This window comes from Pecten maximus, chromosome 8 (assembly GCF_902652985.1).
Source record: "Pecten maximus chromosome 8, xPecMax1.1, whole genome shotgun sequence".
NCBI lineage: Eukaryota > Metazoa > Mollusca > Bivalvia > Pectinida > Pectinidae > Pecten > Pecten maximus.
In genome coordinates, this window is record NC_047022.1 from 22704265 (window position 1) to 22724201 (window position 19937).

At 36.6% G+C, this 19937-nt stretch overlaps 1 protein-coding gene across 3 annotated transcripts in view; it reads left to right on the forward strand.

Annotated features, from left to right (window-relative positions):
• LOC117332806 (ARF GTPase-activating protein GIT2-like) overlaps nucleotides 1–19937 on the forward strand; it is a 100873-nt gene that overhangs the window by 67967 nt on the left and 12969 nt on the right. The window contains exons 13-14 of one of the 3 annotated variants that reach the window (XM_033891850.1): nucleotides 8223–8395; nucleotides 12370–12438. In XM_033891850.1, the coding sequence (XP_033747741.1) occupies nucleotides 8223–8395; nucleotides 12370–12438 (242 nt within the window). The remainder of the gene's footprint in view (nucleotides 1–8222; nucleotides 8396–12369; nucleotides 12439–19937) is intronic. The other 2 variants (XM_033891852.1, XM_033891853.1) reach the window with 2 other exon arrangements.

The following is a 19937-nucleotide window of genomic DNA, read 5'->3' on the forward strand; positions in this document are numbered from 1 at the left end:
ATTCCTTCATGGTTGCCAATGTAACAGAATGAAACATTCAGGATATTTCAATGAAGTGGAAATTTTGGAGACATGACCCAAGAAAATCAGTTACCAGTCTCACCGCTTATCTTTGATTTAACAACAAACTTCGAAAAAGAATGACAGAGATTCAGACTGCATTGATTGCCAACAACTTTAGAAGTCGCTAATAAAAGAATATCAAAATTGAAGCATCTTGTGCACAAGATATTAACAAGAAGTGACTACAGTGTCTGAGGTCAAATCAGAACTGTACAAGAAAATACTGGCCACTTTCTTGATAAAGGAAAACAAGGTCACATCAGCAGTACCTAAGAATATACCTATTTGGACAAAACATGTATAAGTTTTTAATCTGTATGAACTTCAATATAATAATAGTCATTTTACACACATCACCTGCCAGTGCTTTGACGCCAAATCTTTTGAGCCTACACAAGTATGAGGTTTTGTATAGCATCAAACATCTACAGATGACTTGAAGATATCTTCCTGCAAAAGAGAATTATGCATACACATATATAGCTAGCAGTTTGAAGAAAGGCAGAAATCCGGAGTCCTCCTTTTCTCAACCAATCAGAGGTCACAAAATGGTAGTTAAATTTGTATTTGTTTTCTTAAACAGGAAACCAAAAACACAGTAGTGTTTGTAGACGAAAAATACACAAAAATACCAGATCTTGAAATCGGATGATATAAACTTTTATGTAACTCAAGTATTTGTAGTAGGACTGTAGATTGCCTAATAAGCTCAGACACTACACAGGAACCTATTATCTAATTGCGTTATAAGTATAGACCTTTTACAGGAGACTGTTTTCAAATTGCCTTACAAGTAACTGTTATATTTCTACTGTACATAAAATGGTACAAGAAATTAAGTTTTTGAAAGTTGAATATATATGAAGTTTAATTTCAATCTTTATAGTGCTTTTTGGAGGCTATAGCCACCACTGCACCTACAGGGTTTGTATATCTGTACTTCAGCTACAGTGTTAGGTCGAAGAGATCCATCCAATTACAATCTGAAGTTTGTACATTTATCTGCAAAATCTGCACGGGTGAAATTGACATTAAGGAATGTCTCTTACTTTCCTATGATAAAATAATGGTGGATGACAGAGGGTGGAGGGGATGGTAGTGGTCAGAGAAAATAAGATGGAACAATACTCTAAGGTTTTGTTGTGATTACTGCATATTGAGATGAACTATTCATGGTGAAATAACCTTAGATCACTCGTACCGTTACAAGGTTAAGACAGATCACTCGTACCGTTACAAGGTTAAGACAGATCACTAGTACCGTTACAAGGTTAAGACAGATCACTAGTACTGTTACAAGGTTAAGACAGATCACTAGTACTGTTACAAGGTTAAGACAGATCACTAGGTACTGTTACAAGGTTAAGACAGATCACTAGGTACTGTTACAAGGTTAAGACAGATCACTAGTACCGTTACAAGGTTAAGACAGATCACTAGTACTGTTACAAGGTTAAGACAGATCACTAGTACTGTTACAAGGTTAAGACAGATCACTAGTACTGTTACAAGGTTAAGACAGATCACTAGTACTGTTACAAGGTAAAGACGGATCACTAGTACTGTTACAAGGTTAAGACAGATCACTAGTACCGTTACAAGGTTAAGACAGCTCACTAGTACCGTTACAAGGTTAAGACAGATCACTAGTACTGTTACAAGGTTAAGACAGATCACTAAGTACCGTTACAAGGTTAAGACAGATCACTAGTACTGTTACAAGGTTAAGACGGATCACTAGTACCGTTACAAGGTTAAGACGGATCACTAGTACCGTTACAAGGTTAAGACGGATCACTAGTACCGTTACAAGGTTAAGACAGATCACTAGTACCGTTACAAGGTTAAGACGGATCACTAGTACTGTTACAAGGTTAAGACAGATCACTAGTACCGTTACAAGGTTAAGACAGATCACTAGTACTGTTACAAGGTTAAGACAGATCACTAGTACAGTTACAAGGTTAAGACAGATCACTAGTACTGTTACAAGGTTAAGACAGATCACTAGTACCGTTACAAGGTTAAGACAGATCACTAGTACTGTTACAAGGTTAAGACGGATCATAAGTACTGTTACAAGGTTAAGACAGATCACTAGTACCGTTACAAGGTTAAGACAGATCACTAGTACTGTTACAAGGTTAAGACAGATCACTAGTACTGTTACAAGATTAAGACAGATCACTAGTACTGTTACAGGGTTAAGACAGATCACTAGTACTGTTACAAGGTTAAGACAGATCACTAGTACCGTTACAAGGTTAAGACAATGTTTTGCTGGCTGTCTGGCTAGGTAACGGTGAGCTCCCTCCTCTTCCTCTGTATCTCACCAATGGGCACGCTACGTATACTTTGAATTTTAGATTGTTCAGTCGTGTGAAAGAGGGGAGATAGTTCCTAGAGTAGCTGTAGAGGATCATTCATAATAAAGGATCATGGAGTTGTCCAGATGATATTTCAATATGCACAAACAATATTTGATGTAGATATATATTTTCCACTGAATGTCCTTTTGAGAATGCTACCAAAAACACACACTCCTTTTATAGCATTATGAATTCAGTTGGATTAAAAAATATCTAACCTTTCTTCAACTGCTTCAGACACAGGAAAAGAGTTCTTTCCTTTTTATTAGGTCATCTGACCCAAAGGGTCAGGATGACCTATAGCCATCGTGCTTCGTCCATCATCGTCCGCCCTGTGCCGTCCGTAAACTTTTCACATTTCAAACTTCTTCTCAAGTTCCACAGGGATTGAGCTGACACTTACTACAAGTGTTGTTATTTTTTGGGTCGGTCTGAAATCCAAGATGGCTGCCATCTTGAAAACACATTTTAAACTTCTTCTCAAGTTCCATCACTGCTATTGAGCTGAAACTTGCATGAAAGGATCCTGCGATGATCCTGACCAAGTGTTGTTATTTCTTAGGCCGATTAAAAATCCAAGATAGCCACCATAGCCGCCATCTTGAAAAACACATTTTAAACTTCTTCTAAAGTTCCATCGGTGCTGTTGAGCTGAAACTTGCCTGAAATGATCCTGATATGATCCCGACCAAGTGTTGTTATTTTTCGGGCCGATCCGAAATCCAAGATGCCCGTCAAAACCGCCATCTTGAAAAACACATTTCAAACTTCTTCTCAAGTTCCACCAGTGCTATTGAGCTGAAACTTGCCTGAAATGATCCCGACCAAGCGTTGTTATTTTTTTGGATCAGTCTAAAATCCAAGATGGCCGCCATGGCAGCCATCTTGAAAAAACACATTTTAAACTTCTTCTCCAGTTCCACTGGTGCCATTGAGCTGGAAATTTGTGTGGATGTTAAGGAAGGAAAGCCAACAAAGTGTTGTTATTTTTTGACCTCATAAAAACTTTGACATGGCAGCAATATGGCGGCAATTTTGTAACATGATTGTGCAATCATGGTTTTCCTGAAAAACACCTATTTCAAACTTCTTCTCAAGTTTCAACAGTGGGATTCAGCACTAAGTTACCAGAAAAGACCCTGAGATGATTCTGACCAAGTGTTGTTATTTTTTGGATGTGTCTGAAATCCAAGATGGTCGTCATGGCCGCCATCTTGGAAAACACATTTTAAACTTTTTCTCCAGTTCCACTGGTGCAATTGAGCTGAAAATTGGTGAGGATGTTAAGGAAGGCGAGCCAACACAGTGTTGTTATTTTTTGGCCTCGTAAAAACTTTGACATGGCAGCAATGGCAGATTTGTAACATGATTGTGCCATCATGGTTTTCCTGAACAACACCTATTTCAAACTTCTCAAATTCCACCAGTGGGATTCAGCTCTAACTTACCAGAAATGATCCTGAGATGGTCCTGATACCAAGTGTTGTTATTTATCGGGTGGTCCAGAAATCCAAGTTCTCCAGTTCCACTGGTGCCATTGAGCTGGAAATTGGTGAGGATGTTAAGGAAGGAGGGCCAACAAAGTGTTGTTCTTTTTCGGCCTCGTATAAACGTTGACATGACGTTTTGAAACATGATTGTGCAGAAATCCAAGATGGCCACCATGGCCAACAGTGCCACTATATACTTGCTACAATGAATACATACTACAATAGTAAAAGGGTCTTTAATTTAGAGTCAGATGACCATTAAGGCCCTTGGGCCTTTTGTTTAAATTGTATCACTTTCTATGTAATCACCCAACATGCTGTGCAGGCAACACATCCACTTCTGTGGAATTCTTGTTTTAAACCAAAACAGAAAACACACAATTGTCCTCTCGCAAGAGGGCTATCATTCGCCATACTTCATTCATGCATACTGGTATCATACATATCATTTTCACCATTCGCCTATTTCTCTTTTGAATAAAATATGTATCTAAGCATATAACAACATTAAAAAGATATTGTCCTCTCACCCATTTATTTTCACACACTTACAACGATTAAATGTTCTGCACACATGATATGTGTTGATAATTTAATTAAAACTGAATTTCAAAGAAAATAAATAGAGTAAAAATCATCATGTAACCTCAAATGAGGGATGGAGCGTTATTTTGTCAGACATCTATAGGACTGTCATGATATATCCTGGGCTATGACATGACGTCATGAATTGTTGAACCGTGCAACAAAATAGCTGGCCCCGTTTCATTAAGATCTCCACATTTTTACTTTAAAACCTGCAAAATAGCTAGCTTATCAGATAGTATTTGATGAAATGTATCTTACATAATGTTTTCATTTTATATGAGATTTTATAAAACTTGTCTTGAAGTTTTAATTTTTGCTTGCCAAGGCTCATAAAAACTTACTCATTTGATAAAAAATTCTGATGTGAAATGAAAACTGATTTAAGATCCTATAAGCCTGATATCTGATATTACAATAGGAATAGCTGCTGTAGATGTAAATGTTTTACATATATAGACTTACATATGTGTATACTGTAAATTCTAGCACATTAGCATAACGGTGAATTGACACATCTTGCCAAGGAAATAGTATTTTATAAAGAAAAAGTGTCATAAAGTAAATATTATATTGTAGTGCAATGATGCATGATTCCACAGTGAAAAGTGCTGAAATAAGATGCTTGCTAAATATGTATGTTTACAGAATCCATGTGTGTTCATATTATAGCTGTTATCACTACAGCTGTAATGAGTCTGGGATAGGCTTAAAGTGTGTAAAAAGTAAAAACTTATCACCCATGTTCCAGACGATGATGCTGTGAGTCGGCTGGTGTTTAGCGCTATCATCTGTCCTGTTATCTCAGAGATGTTTTACAAACCACTCTGATTCTTGTGATTTCAAACTGAAACTCTGTGGATTGACCAGATGTAAGATCTAATGATTAAGTGTAGTACAATTTTAACTCTCCAGGCAAAATTACAAAATTAATATTTTATCATATTGAGATAGAGAGGAGGCAAAATAGAAATCTTAATTACATATTATTGTATTTGAGCATGCATGCCCAGAGGATTGATCTTCCTCTAGTATCCCCACACGTGCATGTTCTGTTATTGAAATAGATTAAAAGACATGAATTTAACTTTCCCCTAGATTAACTAAGAAGATTTAACATGATAATAACATCTGTCTTTAATTGACAGCAGGCTTGTTTCTGTACATCTTAACCTCCAATATTGCCCAAATATCCCTGTTGTGACTGCATCATGAAGTCCATCAATGTTTCATTTTGATAAAATTTTACTTTTGAGATAGTAATATTTATTATATGTTGGCTTCGTCTGAAATTGCATTAATTATTTTTGGTATTTTTATGCCCCCCATTTATGAAAGGGGGAGGGGGGAATTTAATGTAGACTGGTACCCATGTCTGTCCTGTCCCGTCAGTGTCCCGTCCTGTCCTGATGCGATGTAACTAGCTAATCTTTGAAACTGCTGATGTGATCCTCACCAAACTCAGTATTTGGTTGTCAAGTGGCAGTGGGGACACTTATGTAGTACAGACATTTTCTAATTTGCTACATTTTCATTACATAAGGTTGATTTTTGGACATTTTCATACATATCTTAAAAATGTTCCCTCATAAAAAAAAATCTGTTTACCATCTTTCGATCTTTGATCTTACGCATCCATGCAACTGCACTAAATAGATTCATATGATTTTAAGAAAAAAAACAGGTATATATAAATAAAAATGTATCTTCAATCCTGTTAGGTGTTTTATCAGTCAGACATGATTGACTATCTACTTGAGGTAAGCTAAGCACATTAGCCAGGTGTAAATTTGATGGAAAACGAATGACTTTTATATCAATAGTTGTATAGAAACTGTTTCTCTGCCAAGTAAGCTGAGCATTAGGGTATGGAAGAATTTTATGTCGGCAGGGAAGAGAAGAAATAATCTTCTTCGCGAACATGTTTGAGGAGTGGGGGAACAAAACCTACAATGTTACATCACCATGGTCGCGGCCCGCAGAGATGATATCGCCTTTATTGGAATGCATGTGTTGATAATTTTGATATCATATTGCACTAGTTACTTGTTTGAAAGTGGTAATTTAAAATCTACTAGACTATGAGACATACGGAGCATAGCATGTTTCTTCAGAGCACAGATTTCTAGAGGTAAATACTAATACATTTCCTACTTTTCATTGGTTAGCTTCATTTAATTTACCTTGTAACTCAACGTTTGATTTATTGGCATAATCTCTTAGACCTATAACTACGTGTAATAATTTGTTCACCATTTCTCAGATCTGTCAAGATTGCACTGTTAAATCTTAAGCAATAATTAATGGTTGTCAAAGATTTAAGTACAGTGTACAATGTACAACATGTTTCTGACAAAAATTTTGATCAGACATTAGATAAATATGAACTAGATATATATATTTGATATCAGTTTTTTGATGGTGAATAATTTGCTTGTATTCGGTGTATATTAAAAGTAGATCACCATTGCGTGTTGAAATTGCCATCACTTTTTGAAATTCTTGGTACTTCAGGTGTCACTGCCTTGGTTCTTATATTGAAAGAGTGACATTACCCATATTTGATGTGGATTTACCTTGTACACTTTCAAGGGCCTTTTAAATCTACATTTTTTTTCATATCTTGTCTCATTTTATCAATTCTGAGGTAGAGTTACTGTCTTGTCTACATGTTGGAATTCTCTGCTTGTTTTGGAGAAGAATTTCAAATTCATACAGGAAGTTATAAACTGTTGTAATCAGAAAGGGAGGTCACCCACCTTCTTTATCTAACATGTCTGGACGGTGGCCAGGAGTGGGCCAGACAACTGATACAAATAATCAGAAAATTAAATGGGATTCATTTCTCATCACAAAAATAGAAGGATTCAGATGTGTACAATTTGAATATATTCAGTGTTTTCACTAAAATTAAAGTTGATTTGAAAAAAGGCAAATATATTTCATTTACACTCATGATTAAAACACATAACTAATTAGCAGTTCTGTATTGTTTTATTGATTTTTTGTGTTGCAAAACAGCTGAAAACAATTTATCTCATGGTAAAACAGTAATACTACATGTATGTAGATTTGGGATGGTGTTTATAATGTTATGCAAGCCACAGACACTACTTGTGTGGTTTTGAGTTACGATGTACTGTAATGGGCCAAGGCATCGCCTGTCAGGCGGTGATCCATATCTACAGGTCAGAGGTATCTGTGGAGCAAACAGCTGGCTCAAAAAGAAGAATGAGATAAAAAAAAAAAAGACATCAATTTAGATTAAAATGCATGGAGAAATGATACATGGAGTTAAAATGTTCATGGTAGGATTCCCAACCTCCTTGTTAACTAGTGGTAATGAAAAATCATTCCAGGTTGGTTTCTGTCTGCTAGTGAAATAGGATTATTCATTGTTGTGAAGCAGCTGTCTGACTTTAGGTCCTTGTGAAAATGTTCAAATGTCAGTTTGAAGAATTGAACTTTATTTACTGGTGATAGACTGACTCATCTATTGGTCTGTACAGGTAGATGTAGTTTGATACACAGTTAAAGCTTCACAAGAAAAGGAAAAAATGTTTATCTGTGATCCAGGAGATTTGAATTTTGTTTGTATGCAATTTGAGGCCATCACAGTTATTAACTGTGACAAATGAAGCTGGAAAGAAAAACAAACAAAGATTTTGCACTTGATATTTGAAGAGATATTCAGGTGAGCTACTTATCCTTTCAGAAGGAGGTGCTAGTCCTCTGTCTCAGCGCAGACCTCCTAAAATCAACAGTATCGCCAGTGACGAGGAACCAATCTATGATATTGTCGCATCTGATGAGGACTACAGCAGTATTGACAATCTGAGTATCAAGAGCACAGGGATGCGGGATGACCGCAAGGATTGGGTAGAGCAGGTGAGTTTGTGTACAGTTGATGGAGAGAATATCTTGGGAGTTATGTTTGTATACAGTTGATGGAGAGATTATCTTGGGAGTTATGTTTGTGTACAGTTGATAGAGAGATTATCTTAGGAGTTATGATTGTGTACAGTTGGTGGAAGGATTATCTTGGGAGTTATGTTTGTGTACAGTTGATGGAGAGATTATCTTGGGAGTTATGTTTGTGTACAGTTGATGGAGAGAGAGAGATTATCTTGGGAGTTATGTTTGTGTACAGTTGATGGAGAGATTATCTTGGGAGTTATGTTTGTGTACAGTTGACGGAGAGATTATCTTGGGAGTTATGTTTGTATACAGTTGATGGAGAGATTATCTTGGGAGTTATGTTTGTGTACAGTTGATAGAGAGATTATCTTGGGAGTTATGTTTGTATACAGTTGATGGAGAGATTATCTTAGGAGTTATGTTTGTGTACAGTTGATGGAGAGAGAGAGATTATCTTGGGAGTTATGTTTGTGTACAGTTGATGGAGAGATTATCTTGGGAGTTATGTTTGTGTACAGTTGATGGAGAGATTATCTTGGGAGTTATGTTTGTGTACAGTTGATGGAGAGATTATCTTGGGAGGTATGTTTGTGTACAGTTGATGGAGAGATTATCTTGGGAGTTATGTTTGTGTACAGTTGATGGAGAGATTATCTTGGGAGTTATGTTTGTGTACAGTTTATGGAGAGATTATCTTGGGAGTTATGTTTGTGTACAGTTGATGGAGAGATTATCTTGGGAGTTATGTTTGTACAGTTGATAGAGAGATTATCTTGGGAGTTATGTTTGTGTACAGTTGATGGAGAGATTATCTTGGGAGTTATGTTTGTGTACAGTTGATGGAGAGATTATCTTGGGAGTTATGTTTGTACAGTTGATGGAGAGATTATCTTGGGAGTTATGTTTGTGTACAGTTGATGGAGATATTATCTTGGGAGTTATGTTTGTGTACAATTGATGGAGAGATTATCTTAGGAGTTATGTTTGTGTACAGTTGATGGAGAGATTATCTTGGGAGTTATGTTTGTGTACAGTTGGTGGAGAGATTATCTTGGGAGTTATGTTTGTATACAGTTGATGGAGAGATTATCTTGGGAGTTATGTTTGTACAGTTGATGGAGAGATTATCTTGGGAGTTATGTTTGTGTACAGTTGATGGAGATATTATCTTGGGAGTTATGTTTGTGTACAGTTGATGGAGAGATTATCTTGGGAGTTATTATTGTGTACACTTGATGAAGAGATTATCTTGGGAGTTATGTTTGTGTACAGTTGATGGAGAGATTATTTTGGGAGTTATGTTTGTGTACAGTTGATAGAGAGATTATCTTGGGAGTTATGTTTGTGTACAGTTGATGGAGAGATTATCTTGGGAGTTATGTTTGTGTACAGTTGATGGAGATATTATCTTGGGAGTTATGTTTGTACAGTTGATGGAGATATTATCTTGGGAGTTGTGTTTGTGTACAGTTGATGGAGAGATTATTTTGGGAGTTATGTTTGTGTACAGTTGATGGAGCGATTATCTTGGGAGTTATGTTTGTGTACAGTTGATGGAGAGATTATCTTGGGAGTTATGTTTGTGTACAGTTGATGGAGAGATTATCTTGGGATTTATGTTTGTGTACAGTTGATAGAGAGATTATCTTGGGAGTTATGTTTGTGTACAGTTGATGGAGATATTATCTTGGGAGTTATGTTTGTGTACAATTGATGGAGAGATTATCTTAGGAGATGTTTGTGTACAGTTGATGGAGAGATTATCTTGGGAGTTATGTTTGTGTACAGTTGATGGAGAGATTATCTTGGGAGTTATGTTTGTGTACAGTTGATGGAGAGATTATCTTAGGTGTTATGTTTGTGTACAGTTGATGGAGAGATTATCTTGGGAGTTATGTTTGTGTACAGTTGATGGAGAGATTATCTTGGGAGTTATGTTTGTACAGTTGATGGAGATATTATCTTGGGAGTTGTGTTTGTGTACAATTGATGGAGAGATTATCTTAGGAGTTATGTTTGTGTACAGTTGATGGAGAGATTATCTTGGGAGTTATGTTTGTGTACAGTTGATGGAGAGATTATCTTGGGAGTTATGTTTGTGTACAGTTGATGGAGAGAGAGAGATTATCTTGGGAGTTATGTTTGTGTACAGTTGATGGAGAGATTATCTTGGGAGTTATGTTTGTGTACAGTTGATGGAGAGATTATCTTGGGAGTTATGTTTGTGTACAGTTGATAGAGAGATTATCTTGGGAGTTATGTTTGTGTACAGTTGATGGAGAGATTATCTTGGGAGTTATGTTTGTGTACAGTTGATGGAGAGATTATCTTGGGAGTTATGTTTGTACAGTTGATGGAGATATTATCTTGGGAGTTATGTATGTGTACAGTTAATGGAGAAATTCTTTTGGGTTTGTGTACAGTCGATAAAAAAAATCTCTGGAGAGTATTGTTATTTTCTACCAAATCTTTTGTTTTGGGTATTACATATTATTTTACACCTGTTATTCAGGAATTTATCACTGTTTTTTCATGAATGAATTAGATACCCATATTTAACTATCAGTTAATAGATATCCATTTTTAACTATGAGAATTATATTTATTGTATACATTTATGTCATTAATTGTCTGTTTTAATTGGAATGTACATCCCTCCACTACTTGATTTTAACAGCTACTATTACATTGCCCTATTGTTTGATTTCCTTCAATGTTACTTTGGATATTGAGATTTATTTGGAGTGACCTTATCGTTTTACATTTATGGTAGAACTACGACTTGAATTAATCTGGTACATAGAGTTTTGAAAAGCCTTCAATTTACATTTGGCTTTGAAAAGAATTTGATAACACAACATAGTCTGTGGCCCTGAAAGCCCTTGAATTTTGCCTTGAAAATCCTTAAATTTACATTTTGTCTTGAAAATTAAGCCTTGAATAATATGATCTGTGTCCTTGAATAGTGCCTGAACATGTCATCCAGTGTTCCATATTGATTTACCTTCAATTCAAATTTGAAAGGCAACTCAGTTCTTTATCTTCTAAATTCTTAGTCTTTGGCTAGCAGTGTCAATTTAAATGCAACAGGCCTATAGGTCAAAAACAATTGCATTTTGTGTCTCAACCAGAAAGACCTGGCTTTTTAGTGCTGATATATATATTGCACTTGAAAAGTGTTAAGCATCATGCATTTCAAGATTGGTTAATGTAAGATGTCTTATTCTTCGAAAAGTATTCTGTGGAGATGCTAATCAATTAGAGCCTCGTGAGATTGAGTTTGGTTTGATGTGATCTGTACCCACCCTGTTTATATTAAACCTGACATTAGCCCACTTTTATCCTCTTTTGATTTAACATATTTCCTAATTAATGAACCCAGAAGAAGAAACTTTGATACGTCAGACAACACTTGTATGATTTTTGTGCATTCCAAACCTGATAGCTCCCAGATTAAATCTTTGTTAAATAACTCCAGGAATTTCATTTTCCCGCCATTTTAGGGTCATGGGATGTTATTACCTTGCTATGACCATACCATCTTGCCACCTCCCTGATTGGGTGTTGTCACTCGTGTAATTTAATTTTCTTAACACACTTTATTCAAATATGTCATAAAGTTCAAGTATGATAATGTTTGTAGGAACATTAGTGTTACTATTTTTAGAGATTCAGCATCTGTCAAACTTATGTTGGAGAAGACAGCAAAAGAATTTGTATTTCAGGATTCCAAGGTCAAGGTCAACATAACAATTTAATAGAAAATTGTAAAATAATGAAGTGATATTTTATGTTTGATATGTTGGAGAAATTCTATGTGTTTGAAAATGTTCTTTAATATGTTAAATATTCTATACTCCATATAAATTTTGTATGTAAATTGAGATGAATTGAGTTGATACCATCATTATAATACGACTGTGAACGTTTGTTTGGTGACACAGGAAAGGGGGTCTTTGCGTACAGTTGACTCGACCCCCAAATCAATCATGGCTACAGCGGAGGTGAGGCGTGTATGTCTGTATTTTCATACTCAGCATGGAACATCTTCAAGGCACTGCTCATCAATTTTGTCAGATAATAATATCAAACAGGAGAACTTATTAGATACATGTAATTCAATAATTCACATCAGTTTGTGAAACGAAAAAATATATATACTACTATGAACAGAATTTATTTTTTCTAGAACAGATAGGTACATTGTGTGAATCATGATTGATTGATTTCTCACAAAAATATACTGTTATACAGTCTTCTGATTAACTTTTTAATTTGCTTGAAAAATAAAATAAAATTTTATTTAAGGATTCAAATTTTGGCAAAATATAGAAAGTTTTGTTTAAGTTTGTTTTAATAAATGTTTTCAAGATAAATTTTATTTATTGGATCAACTTATTTATAAATAATATCAGGTAGTTCTTTTGAAATTTAAGTGTTCGACAAGGCCTCCACCTAACGCCAAGATAATGTACAGCTATTTCTTTGTTGGCATTGTAATAATCTGCGATTTTATTTTTATGGTATACATATTAGAGTAGAAAAAATAAAACATTTATCTACCTGCAACTGATATAATTTACAATGGTAAGTCTTTTTCTATGGGAAAAGTTGAATTGAGCACATGGATACTGTTTTGGCTGATTTGATATTAACTAACATTGACAGATGATAGATATCTCTGTTGAAGGAATGAACAAATAAAAAGTGGAACTAAAATATGTGATAATGATTTACAAATATCAAAAAAGTAATGGTATGGATAACATCAAGCGCATCGTACAAAAAAATGTGATTAAATTTCTATTTCTCCTGTCTATTGGATATCTTTGAATTTGATCTGCTTTTAAGGTAAACCCTGACTGTTTCTAGTTTGAGATTATACAGAATTTCTGAGCAGTGGTACTGTTACATAGTCACAGCATCATATAGCCTACCGCAGTACATATATTATAGTAGTGGATTCAAATCATTCATTCCATTGGCCAGTCCAAACAGCCAACAAATTAAGTACTTACAGGGACTAGATATCCGACTCCTTTATGTAAGAACTTTCCTGATTGGCTCTTTGAAATGGTCATCATTGCATTTTAGTGGTTAGGGATATGATAATATTTGATACTTCAAAGCCTAAACTTATGCAAAACTTATAACTGACAGCTGACAGATACATATTTTAAACTGCTTTCTCTGTTTGAGAAATAGGAATTTTAAAAATGAAACGAGGAAAAATGTTATCTTGATTATTATCAAAATTAGGATAACAATCTTCTCAAAATAAATTCTGGAAGCATGCACATATGTAACTATAAGACCATGACAAGTGTAATCTTCCGTGCAATGAGTGGAATATGTGTGATTTAATCCAACATGAAGAGAATCCAAGGAAATCCACATAATATTTATGCATATACATTTAGTTCATTCATTTTTGAGTGGGATATAAACTAGAATATATATCATGTGTACTCCTGCTGCAACAAGTCCTAGTTTTCCTGTATCTTCAATAGACATGGATATTTACTTGATTACAGGTGTGCATTATGTGAATCGACACTATTTAGTGTATCGTCCCAATTTTATGACACTCGTTTATAATTACATTAATTTGAACAGAGTTGGAGCTAACATGTTCTGATACTTATACTTTATAACTAATAGCATGTTTTCCTAAAAATCAACTGATTATTAGCTCACCTGGTCCGAAGGACCAAGGTGAGCTTATGCCATACCGTTGCGTCCGTCGTCCGTCGTCCGTCCGTCCGTCCGTCTGTCGTCCGTCGTCCGTCGTCCGTCCGTCCGTCAACAATTGACTTCTTCTTCATAACCACACATCAGAATTTGACCAAATTTGGTCAGAAGCATCCCTATGGGTAGGGGACTCAAAATTGTACAAATGATGGGGCTGACCCCCTGGGGGTCTCTGGGGCGGGGCCAAAAGGGGTCATTTTTGCGCTATTGATATAAACGACTTCTTCTCTGAAACCAAGCAATGGCTATCACTCATATTTGCCTGGTAGCATCACTATGGGGTGGGGATTCAAAATTGTACAAATGATGGGGCTGACCCCCCAGGGGCCTGAGGGGCGGGGCCAAATGTGGTCAATCTGGCTATATTGATACAAACGACTTCTTCTCTGAAACCAAGTAATGGCTATCGCTCATATTTGCCTGGTAGCATCATTATGGGGTGGGGATTCAAGATTGTACAAATGATGGGGCTGACCCCCCAGGGGCCTGAGGGGTGGGGCCGAATGTGGTCAATTTGGCTATATTGATATAAACGACTTCTTCTCTGAAACCGAGCAATGCCTGTCACTCATATTTGCCTGGTAGCATCACTATGGGGTTGGGATTCAAAATTGTGCAAATGATGGGAATGACCCCCCAGGGGCCTGAGGGGCGGGGCCAAATGTGGTCAATCGGGCTATATTCATATAATTGACTTCTTCTCTGGAACCAAACAATGGATATCTTTCATATTTTACTGGTAGCATCACCTTGGGGTAGGAATTTGAAATTGTACAAATGACGGGGCTGACTCCCTGGGGTCTGAGGGGCGGGGCCAAAAGGGGTCAGTTTTACAGAATTGATATAAATGACTTCTGCTCTGAAACTAAGCGATGGATATTGCTTATATTTGCCTGGTAGCATCACTATGGGGTGGGGATTAAAAATTGTACAAATGATGGGGCTGACCCTCCAGGGGCCTGAGGGGCGGGGCCAAATGTGGTCAATTGGGCTATATTGATATTAGCGACTTCTTCTCTGAAACCAAGCAATGGATATTGCTCATATTTGCCTGGTAGCATCACTATTGGGTTGGCATTCAAAATTGTACAAATGGTGAGGCTGACCCCCCGGGGGCCTGTGGGGCGGGGCCAAGAGGGGTCAATTTGGCTGAATTGATATGAACAACTTCTCCTCTGAAACTAAGCAAGGGATATCGCTCATATTTGCCTGGTAGCATCCTTTTGGGTAGGGATTCATAATTTTATAAAGGAAGGAACTGACCCCCACTCCCTCCGGGGTGCAGAGGGTGGGGTCAAAAGGGCTCAATTGGTTTAAACAACTTCTTTTCTGAAACTAAGCAATGGATATCACTCACATTTGTGTGGTAGCATCCCTATGGGGTTGTGCCAAAAGTTAATTTTATTTCATGGATTAATGCATTTTTTGACATAAAATCCTCACCTACCCATATAAAATGCCTATGATATATTGACATAGCAATACCAGTGACAAATATACTTAATCATCATTCTTGTTTCATATCTCATGAAATCCAGGTGAGCGATACAGGCCCTCTTGTAATTATTAATAACTACTAATTATGATAACTTTTGTCAGACCAATTACTTGTGTTCCTGTTGTATTTACATGTGATTATATAAGTATGGAGACTTTGGAGTTGTCATGCAACGTAGAAAAATTAAAAAATAAAATTACAGAAAATCTCAAGATGCAATTCAGAATAATATAATAATACTACCTGACTGAGACTTGTTGGCAAATGACAAGTTTCGAAACTTTGGTACTGAAACAAGTTGAATTTTGAGTCTTGGTATTGTATGCAAAAGTACCTTTTCATTGCAGAATTCCTAGGTATTGCATAACTTGTCATACCCTTAGCAAGGAGGGTTGAGAATTAAACATGCGGCCCAGACCCACTGCATGACTTGTTAAAGGCGATATCTGGGATCTTACCTTTTCTCCTCCTTCTAAACTATTTCTTGTTAATGTTCCTTTTGAAACTGCTTTTGGCCGTGATATGAGTGTTTACCTTGTGATGAAGGTAATACTAGGTTCTGTCCCCTTTAGTTTAGTGTTAACCTTGTGATGAAGGTAATACTAGGTTCTGTCCCCATTAGTTTAGTGTTTATTTGTGATGAAGGTAATACTAGGTTCTGTCCCCATTAGTTTAGTGTTTACCTTGTGATGAAGGTAATACTAGGTTCTGTCCCCATTAGTTGAGTGTTTACCCTGTGATGAAGGTAATACTAGGTTCTGTCCCCATTAGTTTAGTGTTTACCCTGTGATGAAGGTAATACTAGGTTCTGTCCCCTTTAGTTTAGTGTTAACCTTGTGATGAAGGTAATACTAGGTTCTGTCCCCATTAGTTTAGTGTTTACCCTGTGATGAAGGTAATACTAGGTTCTGTCCCCATTAGTTTAGTGTTTACCCTGTGATGAAGGTAATACTAGGTTATGTCCCCATTAGTTTTGTGTTTACCCTGTGATGAAGGTAATACTAGGTTCTGTCCCCATTAGTTTAGTGTTTACCTTGTGATGAAGGTAATACTAGGTTCTGTCCCCATTAGTTTAGTGTTTACCCTGTGATGAAGGTAATACTAGGTTCTGTCCCCATTAGTTTAGTGTTTACCCTGTGATGAAGGTAATACTAGGTTCTGTCCCCATTAGTTTAGTGTTTACCCTGTGATGAAGGTAATACTAGGTTCTGTCCCCATTAGTTTAGTGTTTACCCTGTGATAGAGGTAATACTAGGTTCTGTCCCCATTAGTTTAGTGTTTACCTTGTGATGAAGGTAATACTAGGTTCTGTCCCCATTAGTTTAGTGTTTACCCTGTGATGAAGGTAATACTAGGTTCTGTCCCCATTAGTTTAGTGTTTACCCTGTGATGAAGGTAATACTAGGTTCTGTCCCCATTTGTTGAGTGTTTACCCTGTGATGAAGGTAATACTAGGTTATATGTCCCCATTTGTTTAGTGTTTACCCTGTGATGAAGGTAATACTAGGTTATATGTCCCCATTTGTTTAGTGTTTACCCTGTGATGAAGGTAATACTAAGTTCTGTCCCCATTAGGTTAGTGTTTACCTAGTGATGAAGGTAATACTAGGTTCTGTCCCCATTAGTTTAGTGTTTACCCTGTGATGAAGGTAATACTAGGTTCTGTCCCCATTAGTCGAGTGTTTACCCTGTGATGAAGGTAATGCTAGGTTCTGTCCCCATTAGTTTAGTGTTTACCTTGTGATGAAGGTAATACTAGGTTCTGTCCCCATTTGATAGCTCACCTGCCCAACTTTTTCATTCAAACAACTTCTTCGCAATAACCAAAAGGCCCAGGGACTTGATATTGGGCATGTTGCATGCTGGGGTGAAGGGCTACAAAGTTTGTTCAAATAAATGACCTTGGCCTTCATTCAAGGTCACATGGGTCAAATAGGCTATAATCTTCAAACGACTTCTTCTCAATAACCAAGAGGCCCAGGGACTTGATATCGGGCCTGTAGCATGCTGGGGTGAAGGGCTACAAAGTTTGTTCAAATAAATGACTTTGACCTTCATTCAAGGTCACATGGGTCAAATAGGCTATAATCTTCAAACGACTTCTTCTCAATAAGCAAGAGGCCCAGGGACTTGATACTAAACCTGTAGCATGCTGGGGTGAAGGGCTACAAAGTTTGTTCAAATAAATGACCTTGACCTTCATTCCAGGTCACATTGGTCAAATAGGCTATAATTTTCAAACGACTTCTTCTCAATAACCAAGAGGCCCAGGGACTTGATATTGGGCCTGTAGCATGCTGGGGTGAAGGGCTACACAGTTTGTTCAATTAAATGACCTTGACTTTCATTCAAGGTCACATGGGTCAAATAGGCTATAATCTTCAAACGACTTCTTCTCAATAACCAAGAGGCCCAGGGACTTGATATTGGGCCTGTAGCATGCTGGGGTGAAGGGCTACACAGTTTGTTCAAATAAATGACCTTGACCTTCGGAATTCATTCAAGGTCACATGGGTCAAATAGGCTATAATCTTCAAACGACTTCTTCTCAATAACCAAGAGGCCCAGGGACTTGATATTGGACCTGTAGCATGCTGGGGTGAAGGGCTACAAAGTTTGTTCAAATAAATGACCTTGACCTTCATTCAAGGTCATATGAGTCAAATAGGCTATAATCTTCAAACGACTTCTTCTCAATAACCAAGAGGCCCAGGGACTTGATATTGGGCCTGTAGCATGCTGGGGTGAAGGGCTACCAATTTTGTTCAAATAAATGACCGTGACCTACATTCAAGGTCACGGGGTGAAATCGGCTTAAATCTGTAAACAATAATTTTGCGATAGCCAAGAGCCTCCAAGACCTGATATTAGGCCAATAGAATGCTGGAATGAAGGACTAGAAAATTTTTAATATGAATAAAACTAGCTTACAATGATATTTGAATAAAGAGGTAATCAACATAGTATCCTTAGAAATGACCTCAATCAACTTCAAAGTTGCTGTAGAGCCAGGTGAGCGATACAGGCCCATTAGGCCTCTTGTTTAGTGTTTACCTAGTGATGAAGGTAATACTAGGTTCTGTCCCCATTAGTTTAGTGTTTACCCTGTGATGAAGGTAATACTAGGTTCTGTCCCCATTAGTTTAGTGTTTACCTTGTGATGAAGGTAATACCAGGTTCTACCCTCAACCCAAGACAAACTATTTCTTTAAAATTGGTACCGTCTGATCTGTGCTTGATGTTCAGCTTAAAGTTTGCAGTAAGAAGTAGCTCATTTGATGTCAATATAAGGTCACCTGGTGAGATGTGATGCTCACTTTGGTGACAGGTTGTATGCATGTGCAGAGAAACTTAGAGAGCTATGTTATATGCATGTCCGGATGACTAGCAGTCATTTTCATTGCCTCAAAATATGTTTTTCTTTGTTCAGAACAGAGAGATTACTTGAAAGATCTGGTCATTGTTTGGTTGCAATATGTGTAACTGATGGAAAAGCCTGACGTGCTCTCTGATTGGTTGTTGGTATTGTCAATGCATTAGATGGAACAGCCTGACCTGGTCTCTGATTGGTTGTTACCATTGGTTATTGGCATGTGTAGCTGTATTAGATTGGACAGACTTGGCCTGATCAACTCGTCAGCTGAAAGGCCGTAATAGCGGATGTAAACCCATAAATAAAAAGCCTGATCATGGACAATGTTTATTGATCAGATGTACAGTATATGTTGATAATGCAGTGACTTGTAATTAATGAGCATGTAGAGCTAATGGAAGCAGTAATTAAATAAAATAAAGATATTTGGTTTTATAATTGATACAAAACTCCTCTTAAATTTACAAAAAGAAAATGACTTTTTAATTTCTACCACTTTGTTGTCAAATAAGTTATCTTGGTACCATTTTTCACATGTATCAGAATGATACATTCTATGAAATTTAAATATCATACGGAAAGTCTCCGAATGTGAATTTCTATAAAATTTAAATTTTACATGGAAAGTCTCAGAATGGGACTTTCTATAAAATCTGAATCTCACATGGAAAGTCTTGGGATATTACTTACTGTAAATTTAAACATACTTTCTGAAATATGAAAAGATTTTGTTATAATGATTGCTGAAGATTATAACCGGGATATAATTACATAAAAAATATTCCTGCATGCATCAATATTGCATAACTGACCTAACACACTAAAACTGTCTATATTTTAAAATTATTTCCCTTCATAGGAAAATAATTTATTTATTGTGCTAGCTTAAA